A 20763-nucleotide genomic window follows, 5' to 3' on the forward strand; every position below is an offset into this window, starting at 1 on the left:
CCATTCCACACCTCATTTCCAGAGGACCAAGTCACCTGGGGGAAATGAGTTTACTGGGTCAGAAGTATTACAATTTTAAGAAGAGAAGAATCAGCACATTTGTGTGAAGGAACTGGAACAAATTACCCCTCACCCCTCAGAATAAGCTTTTTTTCTTTGAATAGAATTCATTTAATAAATGAATTGTATAAATTAAAAACATTTGGAAAGTTTAATACAGATGTGTATATGGTTTATTCCAGTAAATGTTCTAAGATTCCAATTTTTAAAATTTTTATTAGATAAATTTCTTGACTTACATTTCTTTTTTTATTTTTTTTCCCATTTTTTCTTTATTAACTTGAGTATTTCTTATTTACATTTCGAATGTTATTCCCTTTCCCGATTTCTGGGCCAACATCCCCCTAACCCCTCCACCTCCCCTTCAATATGGGTGTTCCCCTCCCCAACCTCCCCCCATTACCGCCTTTTCCCCCAACAATCACATTCACTGGGGGTTCAGTCTTGGCAGGACCAAGGGCTTCCCCTTCCACTGGTGTTCTTACTAGGCTATTCATTGCTACCTATGAGGTTAGAGTCCAGGGTCAGTCCATGTATAGTCTTTAGGTAGTGGCTTAGTCCCTGGAAGCTCTGGTTGCTTGGCATTGTTGTTCATATGGGGTCTCGAGCCCCTTCAAGCTCTTCCAGTCCTTTCTCTGATTCCTTCAACGGGGGTCCCATTCTCAGTTCAGTGGTTTACTGCTGGCATTCGCCTATGTATGTGCTGTATACTGGCTGTGTCTCTCAGGAGAGATCTACATCTGGCTCCTGTCGGCCTGCACTTCTTTGCTTCATTCATCTTGTCTAATTGGGTAGCTGCATATGTATGGGCTGCATGTGGGGCAGGCTCTGAATGGGTGTTCCTTCTGCCTCTGTTTTAATCTTTGCCACCCTATTCCCTGCCAAGGGTATTCTTGTTCCCCTTTTAAAGAAGGAGTGAAGCATTCACATTTTGATCATCTGTCTTGAGTTTCATATGTTCTGTGCATCTAGGGTAATTCAAGCATTTGGGCTAATAGCCACTTATCAATGACTGCATACCATGTGTGTTTTTCTGTGATTGGGTTACCTCACTCAGGAGGATATTTAACAGTTCCCTCCATTTGCCTATGAATTTATAAAGTCATTATTTTTGATAGCTGAGTAATATTCCATTGTGTAGATGTACCACATTTTCTGTATCCATTCCTCTGTTGAAGGGCATCTGGGTTCTTTCCAGCTTCTGGCTATTATAAATAAAGCTGCTATGAACATAGTGGAGCACGTGTCTTTTTTTATATGTTGGGGCATCTTTTGCATATATGCCCAAGAGAGGTATAGCTGGGTCCTCAGGCAGTTCAATGTCCAATTTTCTGAGGAACCTCCAGACTGATTTCCAGAATGGTTTTACCAGTCTGCAATCCCACCAACAATGGAGGAGTGTTCCTCTTTCTCCACATCCTCGCCAGCATTTGCTGTCACCTGAGTTTTTGATCTTAGCCATTCTCACTGGTGTAAGGTGAAATCTCAGGGTTGTTTTGATTTGCATTTCCCTTATGACTGAAGATGTTGAACATTTTTTAGGTGTTTCTTAGCCATTCGGCATTCCTCAGCTGTGAATTCTTTGTTTAGCTCTGAAGCCCATTTTTTAATAGGGTTTTTTGTCTCCCTGTGGTCTAACTTCGTGAGTTCTTTGTATATTTTGGATATAAACCCTCTATCTGTTGTTGGATTGGTAAAGATCTTTCCCAATCTGTTGGTTGCCGTTTTGTCCTAACCACAGTGTCCTTTGCTTTACAGAAGCTTTGCAGTTTTATGAGATCCCATTTGTCGATTCTTGGTCTTAGAGCATAAGCCATTGGTGTTTTGTTCAGGAAATATTCTCCAGTGCCCATGTGTTCGAGATGCTTATCCACTTTTTCTTCTATTAGTTTGAGTGTATCTGGTTTGATGTGGAGGTCCTTGATCCACTTGGACTTAAGCTTTGTACAAGGTGATAAGCATGGATCGATTTGCATTCTTCTACATGTTGACCTCCAGTTGAACCAGCACCATTTGCTGAAAATGCTATCTTTTTTCCATTGAATGGTTTTGGCTCCTTTGGCAAAAAAATGAAGTGACCATATGTGTGGGGTTCATTTCTGGGTCTTCAATTCTATTCCATTGGTCTATCTGTCTGTCTCTGTACCAATACCATGCAGTTTTTATCACTATTGCTCTGTAATACTGCTTGAGTTCAGGGATAGTGATTCCCCTGAAGTCCTTTTTTGTTGAGGATAGTTTTAGCTATCCTGGGTTTTTTGTTATTCCAGATGAATTTGCAAATTGTTCTGTCTAACTCTTTGAAGAATTGGATTGGTATTTTGATGGGATTGCATTGAATCTGTAGATCGCTTTTGGTAAAATGGCCATTATTACTATATTGATCCTGCCAATCCATGAGCATGGGAGATCTTTCCATCTTCTGAGATCTTCTTCAATTTCTTTCTTCAGAGTCTTGAAGTTCTTATTATACAGATCTTTTACTTGCTTGGTTAAAGTCACACCGAGGTAATTTATATTGTTTGGGACTATTATGAAGGGTGTCGTTTCCCTAATTTCTTTCTCGGCTTGTTTCTCTTTTGTGTAGAGGAAGGCTACTGATTTATTTGAGTTAATTTTATACCCAGCCACTTTGCTGAAGTTGTTTATCAGCTTTAGTAGCTCTCTGGTGGAACTTTTGGGATCACTTAAATATACTATCATATCATCTGCAAATAGTGATATTTTGACTTCTTCTTTACCAATCTGCATCCCTTGATTTCCTTTTTGTTGTCTGATTGCTCTGGCTAGAACTTCAAGAACTATATTGAATAAGTAGGGAGAGAGTGGGCAGCCTTGTCTAGTCCCTGATTTTAGTGGGATTGCTTCAAGTTTCTCTCCATTTAGTTTAATGTTAGCAACTGGTTTGCTGTATATGGCTTTTACTATGTTTAGGTATGGGCCTTGAATTCCTATTCTTTCCAGGACTTTTATCATGAAGGGGTGTTGAATTTTGTCAAATTCTTTCTCAGCATCTAATGAAATGATCATGTGGTTTTGTTCTTTCAGTTTGTTTATATAATGGATCACGTTGATGGTTTTCCGTATATTAAACCATCCCTGCATGCCTGGAATGAAGCCTACTTGATCATGGTGGATGATTGTTTTGATGTGCTCTTGGATTTGGTTTGCCAGAATTTTATTGAGTATTTTTGCGTCAATATTCATAAGGGAAATTGGTCTGAAGTTCTCTTTCTTTGTTGGGTCTTTGTGTGGTTTAGGTATAAGAGTAATTGTGGCTTCATAGAAGGAATTCGGTAGTGCTCCATCTGTTTCAATTTTGTCGAATAGTTTGGATAGTATTGGTATGAGGTCTTCTATGAAGGTCTGATAGAATTCTTCACTAAACCCGTATGAACCTGGGCTCTTTTTAGTTGGGAGATCTTTAATGACTGCTTCTATTTTGTTAGGAGTTATGGGGTTGTTTAACTGGTTTATCTGTTCCTGATTTAACTTCGGTACCTGGTATCTGTCTAGGAAACTGTCCATTTTCTGCAGATTTTCAAGTTTTGATGAATATAGACTTTTACGGTAGGGTCTGATGATTTTTTGAATTTCCTCTGATTCTGTAGTTATGTCTCCCTTTTCATTTCTGATTTTGTTAATTTGGACACACTCTCTGTGTCCTCTTGTTAGTATGGCTAAGGGTTTATCTATCTTGTTGATTTTCTCAAAAAACCAACTTTTGGTTCTGTTGATTCTTTCTATGGTCCTTTTTGTTTCTACTTGGTTGATTTCAGCTCTGAGTTTGATTATTTCCTGCCTTCTACTCCTCCTGGGTGTATTTGCTTCTTTTTGTTCTAGAGCTTTTAGGTGTGCTGTCAAGCTGCTGATTATGCTCTCTCCTGTTTCTTTCTGCAGGCACTCAGAGCTATAAGTTTTCCTCTTAGCACAGCTTTCATTGTGTCCCATAAGTTTGGGTATGTTGTACCTTCATTTTCATTAAATTCTAAGAAGTCTTTAATTTCTTTCTTTATTTCTTCCTTGACCAGGTTATCGTTGAGTAGAGCATTGTTCAACTTCCACGTATATGTGGGCGTTCTTCCCTTATTGTTATTGAAGACCAGCTTTAGGCCGTGGTGGTCTGATAGCACGCATGGGATTATTTCTATCTTTCTGTATCTGTTCAGGCCTGTTTTTTGACCAATTATATGGTTAATTTTGAAGAAAGTACCATGAGGTGCTGAGAAGAATGTATATCCTTTTGCTTTAGGATAGAATATCTGTTAAGTCCATTTGGTTCATGACTTCTCTTAGTCTGTCTACGTCTCTGTTTAATTTCTGTTTCCATGACCTGTCCATTAATGAGAGTGGGGTGTTGAAATCTCCTACTATTATTGTGTGAGGTGCAATGTGTGTTTTGAGCTTTAGTAAGGTTTCTTTTACGTATGTAGGTGCCCTTGTATTTGGGGCACAGATATTTAGGATTGAGAGTTCATCTCGGTGGATTTTTCCTTTGATGAATATGAAGTGTCCTTCCTTTTCTTTTTTAATGACTTTTAGTTGAAAATTGATTTTATTCAATATTAGAATGGCTACTTCAGCTTGCTTCTTCCGACCATTTGCTTGGAAAGTTGTTTTCCAGCTTTTCACTCTGAGGTAGTGTCTGTCTTTGTCTCTGAGGTGTGTTTCCTGTAGGCAGCAGAATGCACGGTCCTCATTGCATATCCAGTTTGTTAATCTATGTCTTTTTATTGGGGAGTTGAGACCATTGATGTTGAGAGATATTAAGGAATAGTGATTATTGCTTCCTGCTATATTCATATTTGGATGTGAGGTTATGTTTGTGTGCTTTTCTTCTCTTTGTTTTGTTGCCAAGACGATTAGTTTCTTGCTTTTTCTAGGGTGTAGCTTGCTTCCTTATGTTGGGCTTTACCATTTATTATCCTTTGTAGCGCTGGATTTGTAGAAAGATATTGTGTAAATTTGGTTTTGTCATGGAATATCTTGGTTTTTCCATCTATGTTAATTGAGAGTTTTGCAGGATACAGTAACCTGGGTTGGCATTTGTGTTCTCTAAGGGTCTGTATGACATCTGTCCAGGATCTTCTGGCTTTCATAGTCTCTGGCGAGAAGTCTGATGTGATTCAGATAGGTCTGCCTTTATATGTTACTTGACCTTTTTCCCTTACTGCTTTTAATATTCTTTCTTTATTTTGTGCATTTGGTGTTTTGACTATTATGTGATGGGAGGAGTTTCTTTTCTGGTCCAATCTATTTGGAGTTCTGTAGGCTTCTTGTATGCTTATGGGAATCTCTTTCTTCAGGTTAGGGAAGTTTTCTTCTATGATTTTGTTGAAGATATTTACTGGTCCTTTGAGCGGGGAGCCTTCACTCTCTTCTATACCTATTATCCTTAGGTTTGATCTTCTCATTGAGTCCTGGATTTCCTGTATGTTTTGGACCAGTAGCTTTTTTCGTTTTACATTATCTTTGACAGTTGTGTCGATGATTTCTATGGAATCTTCTGCTCCTGAGATTCTCTCTTCTATCTCCTGTATTCTGTTGGTGATGCTTCTATCTATGGCTCCTTGTTTCTTCCTTTGGTTTTCTATATCCAGGGTTGTTTCCATGTGTTCTTTCTTGATTGTTTCTATTTCCATTTTTAATTCCTTCAACTGTTTAATTGCGTATTCTTGGAATTCTTTCAGGGATTTTTGTGATTCCTCTCTATAGGCTTCTACTTGCTTATTTATGTTTTCCTGCGTTTCTCTAAGGGAGTTCTTCATGTCTTTCTTGAAGTCCTCCAGCATCATGATCAAATATGATTTTAAATCTAGATCTTGCTTTTCTGGTGTGTTTGCTTTGGAGGGAAAATTGGGGTCCGATGATGCCATGTAGTCTTGGTTTCTGTTGCTTGGGTTCCCGCGCTTGCCTCTCGCCATCAGATTATCTCTGGTGTTACTTTGTTCTTCTATTTCTGACAGTGGCTAGACTGTCCTATAAGCCTGTGTGTGAGGAGTGCTGTAGACCTGTTTTCCTGTTTTCTTTCAGCCAGTTATGGGAACAGAGTGTTCTGCTTTCGGGCGTGTAGTCTTTCCTGTCTACTGGTCTTCAGCTGTTCCTGTGAGCCTGTGTCCTGAGTTCACCAGGCAGGTCACTTGGAGCAGAAGAGTTGGTCTTACTGTGGTCCTGAGGCTCGAGTTTGCTCATGGGGTGTTGCTTATGAGCTCTCTGTGAGGGCAGCAACCAGGAGGACCTGCGCCGCCCTTTCCGGGAGCCCCTGTGCACCAGGGTCCCAGGTGGCGTTTGGTGTTTTCCTCTGGAGTCAGAAATGTGGGCAGAGTGTAGTCTCTTCTGGCTTCCCAGGTGTGTCTGCATCTCTGAAGGTTTAGCTCTCCCTTCCACAGGATTTGGGTGCAGAGAACTGTTGATCCGGTCCCTTCAGGTTCTGGCGGTGTCTCGAGCGCAGGGCACCTGCAGCTCCAGTGCCCCTATCTACCGGTTCCCAGAGACCGTATACAGTTTCCTCTTGGGCCAGGGATGTGGGCAGGGGTGGGCAATATTGGTGTTCTCTTCTGCTCTGCAGTCTCAGGAGTCTTTACTTACATTTCAAATGTTATTCCCTTTTCTGGTTTCCTGTACATAAGCACCCATCCCCTCCCCCTCCCCCATATGGGTATTCCCATCCATTCCCCTACCGCCCCCACCCCCAAGTGGGAAAGCATGAGAAGAGACAAAAGCACTGTATAGTAAAAGGAGATCCCACAGGAAAGAGCCTTCAAAATTATGGAAGAAGGGGGATCTCTGAGTCTTCTCAGTTTCCCGAGTGAGTGGAGAAGCTTCATTTTTTTTGGTCTACCCTGTATGACTTCTGACATGGAGTCAGGCACTAGGTAAAATCATAGTTTAAGAATATCTTGTCCTTAGTTGCAGAAAGAAGGCTGGGTTTCCTTTAACAGTCACAGAAAGTGCCTGTCAGCTCTTCATTCATACGGATAGGCTACAGAAGGTAATCAGCTTTATTTCTCCTGGGCTGCCATGTCTAAGCTCTTAAGGTACCATATTTTAAAGCGGCAGGTCTATGCTCTAACAGGAAGCTATGCAGGTCCGTGATCTCACAGGATGCTATATACATTTACATGGCAAGACATTACAGAGGTAAAAGGGTATAAGCTGTGGGTCCAACTAGTAACAGTTTTGTGTCCTTAGACACATTATTCAATCCCCTGTGCCTTACTCTCTTCACCTGACATATGGAGGAAATAACAGTATATCTCAAAGTCATTGCTGAAAACTAAGAAGATGACACATGAAGCATATAGTGTTTACTCTCCAGAGTGCCACCCAAGTATCAGAGTTCTGAGTACCACTTCACAGAAGCACTGTCAAGAATTATTTTTGGTTGCAAAAATTACGCTAATTTCATAAAATGACAATATCTTATTTATCCAATGGTCTTAGCTAATTTGTTTAGCATGAAGTATCTTTTTGTTTTATTTGGTATGCTATATTAGCTTCTCAAATTTCTCATGCAAGTAAGACGATTTCAGTAGTTCTAGCATCAGTTCTTAGAAGGAAAAGTACAGAAATTATAAAATAAAGTATATTTTACATTCCTAGCAGAAAGCTGGTACATAGCCCACATTGTATTTATTGGTGACTGAATGACAGCTATTCTAAGATGAGGAAAAAAGAAAGAATACTTATCTTTAACTATCTATTTATCTCTCTCTCTCTATCTTTAGAAGTTATACCTAGAATAAGGTTAGAAAAATAATTTAATAAAGGTATTTAAATCTGAAGCAAAGAAGCAAAAAACATCTCTGTTTTTAGATCTCATATATGTTCACTTATTACTTTCCTAGTGGTTATGATCATGAGAGAGAGTGTGGGGGAGTCACTGAAGATCTCATGACAACATTGTTAAAAAGACAAAACCAAAATAGTTAGAACTAGGGTAAGACAGCTGGAAAGGGGAGCAGATAGTAGAATACATGATTAAATGTGAATAGAGAAGGAAAAAGACTGGGTTGGTAAGGTTTAAGTAGAGAAGGTTAATTAAAAGAATATAAGGAATTACATGGAAACCAAGTATTCTATAAGCTAACTAAAATATATATTTTAAAAATAAATTTTAATGGAGGAAATCTGCATGAGTGGAGGTCAATCTCAGAAGCCACAGGCATTCAAATATCCCAGTGCTAGGTATAACTTTACCTCCCTGTGAGTTGTGGTCAGGAAGGTCCAGAGACCCAAAACAAGGTAGGCTGTGGCCCTGCTCTTTAGTTGGTAAGACCTTCCTGTTGAAGACACCAAACATCTCGGTTGCAGGACATGAGAAATAATGCTGGAACTAAACTAGAAACCCCCTCCCTGCTGCCTGACACACACAGTCCCAGAATTTTCTGGGCTGGTTTCAGGGGTAGAAAACCCATCAACTCTTTCACCCAGTAGTGGACCTTAAGTGCTACAATGCTAACCTGCCAGACAAGACCATCAGTGCAATAGTGTTGAGGTTAACAGTTGGTTACTCCCTAATTGGATTTGAGGCCCACTCTACAAGAAGAAATTCAAGGCTTGATACTATAAACCTGATTTAAAGCCACACACATGGGTGGGAAGGTCTCATTACTGTTGTGTCAAATGGACGTGGTATAAAATTGCCTTATAAGTATTTATGTTTATGTTTATGCCTTGGTCATATAAGTTTCTTTTTGTAGTGAATGGCACTAAATGCAGACACGTGGCTACAAAGGTGCTGAGAACAGGTGTCTGTTGAGTGCTCAACCCTAAACAGGACATCTACAACACCCTCTTTAAGGATTGAAAACCATAAAATAAGAGAAGGTTAAAAAAAAAAAAGAAGAAGAAGAGCCAGACGATAGCAAGACAGGCTATAAAATGTTATCTTCTGGGCATGCCATGGGCCACTGAAATAGTAAACTAACATTACAGGCTGTTGTCTGCACTGGGCATGCACAAAACTGGGGATGTCAACAGTCAGTCAAGGGGTCATGGGCCCTGCTCCTCTTGCGAAACTACTAGGTATTGATGGATGACAAAAAAAAGGAATGTGCCAAGTGGGTGCTTGGAATTGAGCCCTAGTCCTCTAGAAGAGCAGCCAGTGCACTTAAGCATTGAGCCATCTCTTCAGCTTCCTACTGTTCATTCTTAAAAAGAAAATTCTCATACATGCTATGATGTGGACGAACATAGATGACAAAGTAACACAAGCTACTCACAGAAGGACAAATACTTTGACTCTTATATGAGGTACTTAATAGCAGTCAACATTCAAGGGCAAAAAGTACAATGTTTTCCAGAAGCTGAGGAGACTAAGAAGTTAACTGTTGAATGTTACAGAGTTTTAGAGATTTTTGGCTTGTGGGATAAAAATAATTTTGGAGATGGATGGAATTCTGGTGAAGACTGTATAACAATATCCACAGTAAGTCTTAACTACATGGAATCATAAACTTGAAAGTGGTTAAGGTAGTAAATTTTATGATATTAAATATATACATATATTATAAAATGTGTACATAATTATGATATTACCATAATTACAAAAGTAAAATTTAAAAATTCAGGTAAATGAGTGCTGGCTGCAACTGAACTTGTTAAATTTCTGAATTTCTACTCAAATACAAGTTGCAATAATGATATAAAATACAACTTACTTGTAGGCCAGGGCTCCAGCAAAGTGCTTCTGGATGTATGTGTCCATTACAGGTCGGAAGTGGAAATATTTTATGTCTCGAAGCAGGTTGATGATGAAAACCTGAGACAGATAAAAAGAAGGCCACCATAGTTCAATAGAGGCCTCAGAAAAATACCTAGGAGAGAACAGATTCATGTTCTTCAAAGAACAAACTGCTAGTGTTCCCTATGTGAAGCAATCATATGCTTTCCATTGTCTGAATGTACATCTTGTTTTTTTCTTTCCCTTTCCTTTCCAATCCAGAGCTGTACCCTATGTTACCAAGCCTCTCCATTCACAGCAATGACTGGTACAACATGGATCAGGGACAGATAACACAATACCTGTGTAAGTGGCATAAACACGCAGGTGTCCTACAAAACTTGGAAAAGGGAGTAATTTAATGAACAGGGAAGCAAGAAAGAATAAAAGCCAGAGGAGCAAATACTATTTGTCCATTCAAGTTTTAGCTTCAAATCCCTATCCCTTAGATTGGAAAACAGAGTCATCTTGAATGCACATATTAAACAAAGTGTGCCAAACACTAGTATCACTATCAATTTTCACTAAAGCAACCTTAGGAGTTAAAAGCAAACTCAACTGAACTTGGGACCTTTTTAGTAGTATGTGCTCTTAACTGCTGAACCATCTCTTTAGCCCTCAACTCCAATTCTTCAAACCTGATCTTGGAAGCATCGGACATTTAGGTTGGCTGGTCAGTCTTTCTCCAGTGATAATTCTCCATACCTTTTCTATTGAAAACAAATCTGCTAACTCAGTCTAAAAGTTGCATGCTTTAGATCTTCTTTTGAAACACTTGATGGGAACGATTAATAAGGAGCCCATTCCCAATATGGTCTGAATGAGCAGGAATTGGAGGGTAAATAGCCCAGAGACCTAGGGTAGAACCAAATAGGATTGGCCAAACAAAACCACCAGTTGACCAACCCACACAAGTGAAATGGTGTTCTGTTATATTCACAGATCGGTGTCTACTCCAGTCAACATCAGAGAGGCTCATTCTGGCAAGTGATGGGAATGGATGCAGAGAAGCACAGGCCAACGTTGTAGAGAGAGAGAGAGGGAGAGGGAGATGGGTAGGGGGAAAGAGAGAGTGGGAGAGAGGAGGAGAGAGAGAGGGGAAAGGGGGAGAGAAAGGGAGGGAGCACCAGAGCGTGCATGGTCCATCATGTCCCTCCCCTGGGAGCTTGGGGAACCCCACTGAAGCGAGGGAGGAAGAATTGTGAGAATCAGAGGGGTTGAGAACAATGGGAGAGCACTACAACTGATATAAACTAAGAAGGGTTCACTGGGGTGGCAGGGGATGGGGGGTGGCGGCTCACAGAGACTGAAGTGGCAATTGTGGAGCTGGTATGGACCTCCATTAGGTTCTTTCTCTATATGTTATGGTTGTAGGCTTGGTGTTCTTTTTGGGGGGGGATTCCTGACAGGAGTGAAGGCTGTCTCTGACTCTCTTCTTGCCTGCTCTTGGGACCGTATTTTTGTTCAGCCTTGATGAGAGTTTCTGCCTGGTCTTACTGTATCTGGTGCCATGTTTGGTCGATGTCCCTGGAAGCCTGGCTCTTTTCTAGCATGAGCCAGAGGATGAAGAAGTAGATCTGGGGGAAAGGAGAGGTGGGGAGAACTGGAGGACTGCAGGAAAGTGAAGCTGTGGTTGGGATGTTATTGTATGAGAGAAAAAAAATAAAAATAAATAAAAATCCAGGAAATGACTTACCAGAGACTGAAATACCAAAAGGCCGTATTTCTCTGTATTATCATCCAAAATCACAAAGAGTGTATCTAAGATATCCTGCAGAAACTGTAACAACACAAGAAACAAAGGGTTCATGTCTCAGGATGCATGGTCAAATTTCATACAACAATGACTTTAGCTCCCAATAAACAAAAAAAAAATCTCCAAGAATCTTAAAAACATGACAGAACATCTAGTACCTGACTCTGCGTAGATAAGGGATAATTAGGTGGACGCTAGGGGCTTTATACAGATTAAGGGTCTTGCAGAAGATTTAAAGTCGCTCTTCTCATTGGGTGAATACTAAACTTCTTTATTTTTCCTTTATTTTTATTTTTTATTTTTTGCTAAACTTCTAAAGAAAAAACAATTATAAAAAACCCAGATAGAATACCTGTTTTGGAATAAAATTAGTGGTTCTGATACCATATTCATCTTGATAATCACTTTTCTGGGACTGGAAGAGTTGAGCTGTCTCTCACTCTTTACTGTAGCCTAGTTATGTGGAGCATTTCTGGATGAGATTATAGCACATTAGGCTTCATCTACACAAAGCTATGTTTTGGTTTAGAAATTAGAATCTCAGGAGAAAGAAAAATGCAGCCAATGAGGGCTCTCATAGGTAAAAACCTGCCACTGTCATTCATTGCTATTTTTTGTTCTGTTTTAAGTATCTACCTCCCCCTTTAAGACTGCAAAACTAAGGAATACAATAGTAAATAACGAAGGGTGCTTGGAGTACCTGGAAAATGAAGACTCTATCATCTTGTCAATCAAATCGCATTAATGATACAACGTTTACAATTTATTTCAAAACAATAGGAGGGAAATTAGGGTTGTTCTATTGCTATTTATGGTAAATCCAAAACTGTTCCACTTTCTCCAGTAGAGCGTGGTCTACTGTGTAGTATTTTATTGCTGGCCTTGTGCTACTCGAAGTGCTTGGTACAATCTTTAGCTAAAGTCAACTGGGCAAACATGCTACTCCGAGCAGTCTTGAGAATACAACCAGGAAGGACAGTGTCTCATTAGATGATATATACCACAAAGATACACAGAGAATGCAGCATGCTAGAGGCTAAGAAAGTTCCCTAGAATGGACTCCAGGTAAGCAATAAGACAAAACTAATAGCTACAAATGAATTGGCAGTATTTGTAGTGTTTATAATCAAAAGCCCATGTCTCTGTGTTGAACGCTATAAAGTAAGGAAAACAACAAAGACCTAGAGAGAAGTAAACAAATTCAGACAGCACAACCTAACCTGGGATTGACTTTGAGCAGATTCTTTTTACGGCTATCCTTTAGTATCTTTTTCTATGGGAAGTAAAACAAGTCATGAAATAAGGTTTATAATTTAAATTATGATGTAACTATGTGTTTATAATTATAAATAATTAAAATTATTTTATATAGGACTATATTACATATAATATTCTAAGGCATTACAGGCTACTATGACCATAGCAGAAACTACATCAATCTCTCTCTCTCTCTCTCTCTCTCTCTCTCTCTCTCTCTCTCTCTTTTCCTCTCTCTCTCTCTCCTCTCTCTCTCTTCTCTCTCTCTCTCTCTCTTTCTCTCTCCCACACTGCATACCCTGAATGTGAACCCTAGAACTAAGTTCACAACCATGGACAATTGTGGGTTACTATTACTGAGTAACTCTCTCTGTTTAAAATGAAAAAGGGCCCCTATGATATTGTATATAATTATTTTATAATTATAAATATATATACCATTTAATTCTTTTTTTTCTTTTATTAACTTGAATATATCTTATATACATTTCGAGTGTTATTCCCTTTCCCGGTTTCCGGGCAAACATCTCCCTCCCCCCTCCCCTTCCTTCTGGGTGTTCCCCTCCCCACCCTCCCCCCATTGCCGCCCTCCCCCCAACAGTCTAGTTCACTGGGGGTTCAGTATTAGCAGGACCCAGGGCTTCCCCTTCCACTGGTGCTCTTACTAGGATATTCATTGCTACCTATGAGGTCAGAGTCCAGGGTCAGTCCATGTATAGTCTTTAGGTAGTGGCTTAGTCCCTGGAAGCTCTGGTTGCTTGGCATTGTTGTACATATGGGGTCTCAAGCCCCTTCAAGCTCTTCCAGTTCTTTCTCTGATTCCTTCAACCGGGTCCTATTCTCAGTTCAGTGGTTTGCTGCTGACATTCGCCTCTGTATTTGCTGTATTCTGGCTGTGTCTCTCAGGAGCGATCTACACTACTGCACTTCTTTGCTTCATCCATCTTGTCTAATTGGGTGGCTGTATATATATGGGCCACATGTGGGGCAGGCTCTGAATGGGTGTTCCTTCAGTCTCTGTTTTAATCTTTGCCTCTCTCTTCCCTGCCAAGGGTATTCTTGTTCCCCTTTTAAAGAAGGAGTGAAGCATTCACATTTTGATCATCCGTCTTGAGTTTCATTTGTTCTAGGCATCTAGGGTAATTCAGGCATTTGGGCTAATAGCCACTTATCAATGAGTGCATACCATGTATGTCTTTCTGTGATTGGGTTAGCTCACTCAGGATGATATTTTCCAGTTCCAACCATTTGCCTACAAATTTCATAAACTCGTTGTTTTTGATAGCTGAGTAATATTCCATTGTGTAGATGTACCACATTTTCTGTATCCATTCCTCTGTTGAAGGGCATCTGGGTTCTTTCCAGCTTCTGGCTATCATAAATAAGGCTGCGATGAACACAGTGGAGCACGTGTCTTTTTTATATGTTGGGGCATCTTTTGCATATATGCCCAAGAGAGGTATAGCTGGATCCTCAGGCAGTTCAATGTCCAATTTTCTGAGGAACCTCCAGACTGATTTCCAGAATGGTTTTACCAGTCTGCAATCCCACCAACAATGGAGGAGTGTTCCTCTTTCTCCACATCCTCGCCAGCATTTGCTGTCACCTGAGTTTTTGATCTTAGCCATTCTCACTGGTGTGAGGTGAAATCTCAGAGTTGTTTTGATTTGCATTTCCCTTATGACTAAAGATGTTGAACATTTCTTTAGGTGTTTCTCAGCCACTCAGCATTCCTCAGCTGTGAATTCTTTGTTTAGTTCTGAACCCCATTTTTAATAGGGTTATTTGTCTCCCTCTTGGTCTAACTTTTGAGTTCTTTGTATATTTTTGGATATAAGGCCTCTATCTGTTGTAGGATTGGTAAAGATCTTTTCCCAATCTGTTGGTTGCCGTTTGTCCTAACCACAGTGTCCTTTGCCTTACAGAAGCTTTGCAGTTTTATGAGATCCCATTTGTCGATTCTTGATCTTAGAGCATAAGCCATTGGTGTTTTGTTCAGAAATTTTTTCCAGTGCCCATGTGTTCCAGATGCTTCCCTAGTTTTTCTTCTATTAGTTTGAGTGTGTCTGGTTTGATGTGGAGGTCCTTGATCCACTTGGACTTAAGCTTTGTACAGGGTGATAAGCATGGATCGATCTGCATTCTTCTACATGTTGACCTCCAGTTGAACCAGCACCATTTGCTGAAAATGCTATCTTTTTTCCATTGGATGGATTTGGCTCCTTTGTCAAAAATCAAGTGACCATATGTGTGTGGGTTCATTTCTGGGTCTTCAATTCTGTTCCATTGGTCTATCTGTCTGTCTCTGTACCAATACCATGCAGTTTTTATCACTATTGCTCTGTAATACTGCTTGAGTTCAGGGATAGTGATTCCCCTGAAGTCCTTTTTTTTTGTTGAGGATAGTTTTAGCTATCCTGGGTTTTTGTTATTCCAGATGAATTTGCAAATTGTTCTGTCTAACTCTTTGAAGAATTGGATTGGTATTTTGATGGGGATTGCATTGAATCTGTAGATTGCTTTTGGTAAAATGGCCATTTTTACTATATTAATCCTGCCAATCCATGAGCATGGGAGATCTTTCCACCTTCTGAGGTCTTCTTCCATTTCTTTCTTCAGAGTCTTGAAGTTCTTATTGTACAGATTTTTACTTGCTTGGTTAAAGTCACACCGAGGTATTTTATATTATTTGGGTCTATTATGAAGGGTGTCGTTTCCTAATTTCTTTCTCGCTTGTTTCTCTTTTGTGTAGAGGAAGGCTACTGATTTATTTGAGTTAATTTTATACCCAGCCACTTTGCTGAAGTTGTTTATCAGCTTTAGTAGTTCTCTGGTGGAACTTTTGGGATCACTTAAATATACTATCATATCATCTGCAAAATAGTGATATTTTGACTTCTTCTTTTTCCGATCTGTATCCCCTTGACCTCCTTTTTGTTGTCTGATTGCTCTGGCTAGAACTTCAAGAACTATATTGAATAAGTAGGGAGAGAGTGGGCAGCCTTGTCTAGTCCCTGATTTTAGTATACCATATAATTCTTAAGAGGTAATAAACTCACGGTCCCTAGTTGAGGGATGGGGCCACCCACCCACCTCAAAAATATTAATCCAGAATTCCTCCTGTCAAAGGAAAATACAGGGGCAAAGAGTGGAGCAGAGACTGAAGGAAAGACCATCCAGACACTGCCCAACCTAGGGGTCTATCCCATATGCAGACACTAAACCCACACACTATTACTGATGCCAAGAAGCACTTGCTGACAGGAGCCTGGTATAGCTGTCCTCTGAAAGGCTGTGACAGAGCCTGACCAATACTGATGCAGATATGCAGCCAAATATCAACTGAGCTCAGGGACCCCAATAAAATGTTATGACAAAAACTGAAGGAGCTGAAGGGGTTTGCAATCTCATAGGAAGAAAACAGTATCAACCAACCAAGTACCCCAGAGCTCCCAGGGACTAAACACCAACCAAAGAATACTTGTGGGGGGACCCATGGCTCCAGCTGGATGTGTAGTAGAGGCTCCAGATCGCCTTATCTGGCATCATTGGGAGGGGAAGCCCTTGGTCCTATGGAGGCTCCATGACTCAGGGTAGGGGAATGCTAGGGCACTTAGGGAGGAGCGGATGGGCAGGTAGGGGAGGACCCTCACAGAGGCAGGGGGAAGGAGTAGGAGATAGGGGGTTTGTGGTGGGAAAACCGAGAAGGGGGAGAGCATTTGAAATGTAAATAAATAAAATAAGCAATAAAATAACCTATGAAACTATTCCTATTCATCTTTTATGTATTTGGAGACATGGTCTTAGAGGCTTCTGGCAGAATTAGAGGGAAGGCCTTCTGCCCACATTCTGCCTTGGAGAGTGTGCTTAGATTAGGTGAGAGACAAACCTTAACGATTTCTTCCCCACTGACATGCCGCAACCGCCCTAGGATGTCCATGATCCGGTCTGGGAAGGCCTTCCATTTCAGCAGAGCAAGGAGGTCCACTAGAAAGCAAGCCCCAAAGGAGTTAACTCTACAAAGTTCAGCAAGGCCCAGAAGCTTTCAAACAGGCGGGATCTAGGAGACAAAACTAGTGACAGAATCTGATAAGGTTCTTTAAATGCTGAAAAAAAAAGAAGAAAAATACATCCGTGCACTCTGGATGGGAACCCAAAACTATACAGTCATGGACAACTCGTGGGCTATTACTGTGAGCAACTCCCTGTTTTGTCTTGAAGAAGCAGCTTGTATCCTAACACATGCAAGCAATGTGGAAGCAGCAACTGGAAACAATGGAACGTACCTTGTAGGTGCCATTACCTACCATTTTGCGTGAGTTTGGTAGAAGAAAGTTGTGTAGAAATGAAGAAAGACTCTTTGGTGCTACGCTGGAAGATGAGGCTGGAGGGAATATTAGGGCAGCCATTGTAGTCTTCTTTGCAGCAGGGCAGGCCCAGGTACAGGGCATGGTTGTTAAATGTGCTATTTTCATCACACTGTGGGTAAACACAGAAAGCAGAGAGTATTTCCTATGCCACACAATATGCAGAACTAAGGGAACTTCTGAATTAATGCTTGTTACTATCTTCCTAAGGTTGGACCTTGAGTTCTCTGAGTACTTTCTGTTCATAAATCTCCCAGAACAAAAAAGGATATGTGGCCTCTATCTGATACTTAAGCAGCATTAGTTAGCAGCTATGCTGTGGCAACTGCGATCACTGTGAACTGAAACAGCAGGACTTGAAATATTATTAAAGTGATAACGGCATAGAGGAGGTGGTAATGACTTCTTGGGCCTGTTGGCATTAGTTGTGGGAGAAGGACCAATATATTAGACAAGGAAAGCCTGACCACAGCTGTCTTATTGTCCCCCACCAGTGAGCCATGTTGAATCCTCCGGCATGACCAATGAAAACCACAGAAATGACATTATACTTGAGAATGAGCAAGCTGGACTGAGGAATGGAGACAGAAGAAAGCCAGGTCCATACCTTATACACATAAAGCTCATGAATATCATCTGAGAGTGTGGTGCCATCATCACGCATCAGCGGAGAGAACGCAAAGCCAAAGAGTTTCTTTTCCCCTTTGTCCTTTGCTGCAAGCAGAGCCAATTATTAGAAATTCTCTTATGCTCATCACTCACACTCTTTCAAACCTTAGCAATCTGATAGCAGGGAAATGAGAAATATGCTGGTATGCATCTTCACTTAATATTCTAAGGCATTACAGGCTACCATGACCACAGCAGAAACTAAATTTCTGGTCTTGATAAGACAGGAAAGGGTTCTTTAACGTAGTTCAGAAAGTACAAAGAAAAATACCCTAAATAACATTGGACACTTCAGATACTAGGGAAAGCCAGTGTTAGATCCCAAGGATGTTTTTACAAAATTATTTTTAGTTATGTATATGCTGCAAGCACACTTGCACTCCACATGTGTATGTGAGGCCAGAAGAGGACATCAGATCCTTTGGAGCTGGAGTTACAGGTAGTTGTGAATCATCTGATGTCAGGCCCTTAAGAAGAGTAGATTGGCTCTTAACTGCTGAGCCATCTCTCTAGCCTCAAATCCCATGGTTTTGAATCACTGATTTTACAATCTAAGATAGTCATTTATATCCTATTTCTGTTTCCCCATTTTCATGCCCCAAAAACAAGAATTTCACAATTCTACTTCTAGAGAAGAATTATATTTTTTATCCTCAAGGGAATATGAAGGGAGGTTTCACTCACTGGAACAATGTCTGAACTCAAAGCGGAGATGGGAGCCCCGGAATCTGTCAATGGGAATAGGTAATTTGATAATTTCTCCCCAACGAGGACTATTACTGTGGTAGAGAACAAAGGAGTGATAGGAACTCCTATTTGGCTCTCCTGAACCCAAGCTGATACAGTCCTGAAAAAGAGAAGCAAAAATAAGGTGTTATATCCATAGAAGAAGCACCTGGCCCCCTGACCCCTGCACATAAGCAGCAGGAGTGCAGCTTGGTCTTCATGTAGGTCCCTCAACAACTGGAGCATGGGCTATCCCTGAATCTGTTGCCTGCCTGCGGATCCTGTTCCTCTTACTGGGCCACCTTGTTGCTCAGTGGGAGAGGATGTGCCTAGTTCAGCAGTGACTTGATGAGCTGTCAGGGGAGGGGGGCTCTCCTCAGAGGAAAAGAGGATGGGGCTGAGGTGAAGATCTTTGTGAGGTGGTACTTGGAGGGAGTGAAGGGACTGGTATTAGGATGTAAAGTGAATAATTATTTTTTTAAAAAAGTACCTCAATTTCTCTCTAGTCATTAGAATATTTTATCCTATATGAAGATTGTATTTTTGCACCTGACCAGATGATAACATTTGACTTAAATTCAGTACTTTTGGAAGTAACTGTGTAGGCAGTATAATTGTGCTGGGAACATCCACTCTGAGGCCCATCATGGACCACATACATCCGAGGATAGCTATGAATGATGCCCAGTACATTTGTAGATGACAACACAATGTCAAAAGGCTGGGCATTCCTGGTGGCAGTCATAGCACGCCTATTCTCCTTGGCTCAGAGGTGACCACACAAGCTGACAAGCTGGAGGAGCTGGCTGGTACATCTGCATCATCGTGGTAAGTCTCATTCTGCTGAGAAGGCAGTAAGGAGCTCCATGAGAGAAGTCATCACTCATGACACCTTATCAGACCAAGAAGAAATCCTAAGTCACGAGACAGACTGCTTTGTAATCTTCCTTAATGCCATGTTGAGCTATTTTAGGTTATCTCTGTTAACTTTCCATAAGGCAAGATCAGATTTGATCTGATTCAAGCCTTTAAACATTACTACAAAGATACAGACTTAGCACTGGTCTGCCTCTTGCCCTACAAGGAGTTTGGGGCAACAAAATTAAAGAGAGCTTACTTTCCACACATGCACGAGTGGCTAGTAACTGCTTCACTGACACTTTCTTATGTAAGCAATGGTTGTGCCTATCTCAACGGTGAGTTGAGTTTACTTCATGTTTTTACAGTAACACACAGATCACTGTTTTATCCCTGTAAACATTCTCCTTTACTTCTATCTGTTTTGGGAGATAATTTCAACTATTTTGCCTTTTTTCTCTGTACAGTAGAGCTAATAATTTCTGTTCTGTCTCCCTTATGGGATTTTAGCTAGTACACCAAAGTGAGGTTTGAAAAAAGCTGACCTGACACGTGCACTAGAAATGAAGCCTAACTGTTTTTCACCATCGTCTTTACTATGACAGGACTGAGGAAAAAAACAGACCACCTTAGAAATCAGTCCTCTAGGACCCAATTTTCAAGGGAGAATAACAAAGAATCCATGTGATACATTGCTGGGAATAATTTTCTAGGACTGAATCTGCCCTTTTCTGTTCTAAACTTGGAACCAACAAGAAGATATCCTCAATCAAATTACAAACATAATGCTATCTCAAATAGTAAAAAGACAAAGTAGGATTTAGTAATCACCAGAAAAAAATAGGCAGTTCTGGACTTAGCAGAATGGACAATAGGTAACATGCAGGGCAGAACTAAGAAGAATAGGTCTAAATTGGGGTTACAGGCATGTAGATCAGACACTAGGAAGAATTAGTGTGAGGATTATATGACATTAGGAATCCTTTTCAAACCACACTGTACAAATGTGTGGTTTTTCAATGGATGAAAAAAGAAGGCAGGGAAAAGCATATGGAGCAAGTGAATTCAGTCCTGCCTTTAAGGGACAAAGACGGTCCATGGAAACAATAGCTTTCATTCTACATTACTAACAAGTCTTACCTTCAAGATTTCTCCATCTGCATAAAGTACATACATGGTCACTTCAATATTCTTTTGTACACTCTTGCCCCCTCTTTCAAAGTCCCCCTTCTCCAGTGTTAGGTACAAATCATTTCGGATATCACCTGTTGAGGGGGAAAATGCAATGTGCTCACAACTACAGACACCACAGTGCCCCAGTTGCATAGGACATCAGGCTAGCATTT

The 20763-nt window shown here is 40.6% G+C and overlaps 1 protein-coding gene across 1 annotated transcript in view; it reads right to left on the minus strand.

Moving 5' to 3' along the window:
• Dock3 (dedicator of cytokinesis 3) overlaps positions 1 to 20763 on the minus strand; it is a 341809-nt gene that overhangs the window by 78233 nt on the left and 242813 nt on the right. Inside the window, exons 15-21 of the mRNA XM_032910506.1 lie at positions 20558 to 20682; positions 18518 to 18680; positions 17772 to 17878; positions 17105 to 17276; positions 16687 to 16784; positions 11481 to 11564; positions 9723 to 9823 (exon numbers count right to left, since the gene is read on the minus strand). Coding sequence (XP_032766397.1) covers positions 9723 to 9823; positions 11481 to 11564; positions 16687 to 16784; positions 17105 to 17276; positions 17772 to 17878; positions 18518 to 18680; positions 20558 to 20682 — 850 coding nt within the window. The remainder of the gene's footprint in view (positions 1 to 9722; positions 9824 to 11480; positions 11565 to 16686; positions 16785 to 17104; positions 17277 to 17771; positions 17879 to 18517; positions 18681 to 20557; positions 20683 to 20763) is intronic.

Source organism: Rattus rattus, chromosome 8 (assembly GCF_011064425.1).
Source record: "Rattus rattus isolate New Zealand chromosome 8, Rrattus_CSIRO_v1, whole genome shotgun sequence".
In the NCBI taxonomy this organism is placed as follows: Eukaryota; Metazoa; Chordata; class Mammalia; order Rodentia; family Muridae; genus Rattus; species Rattus rattus.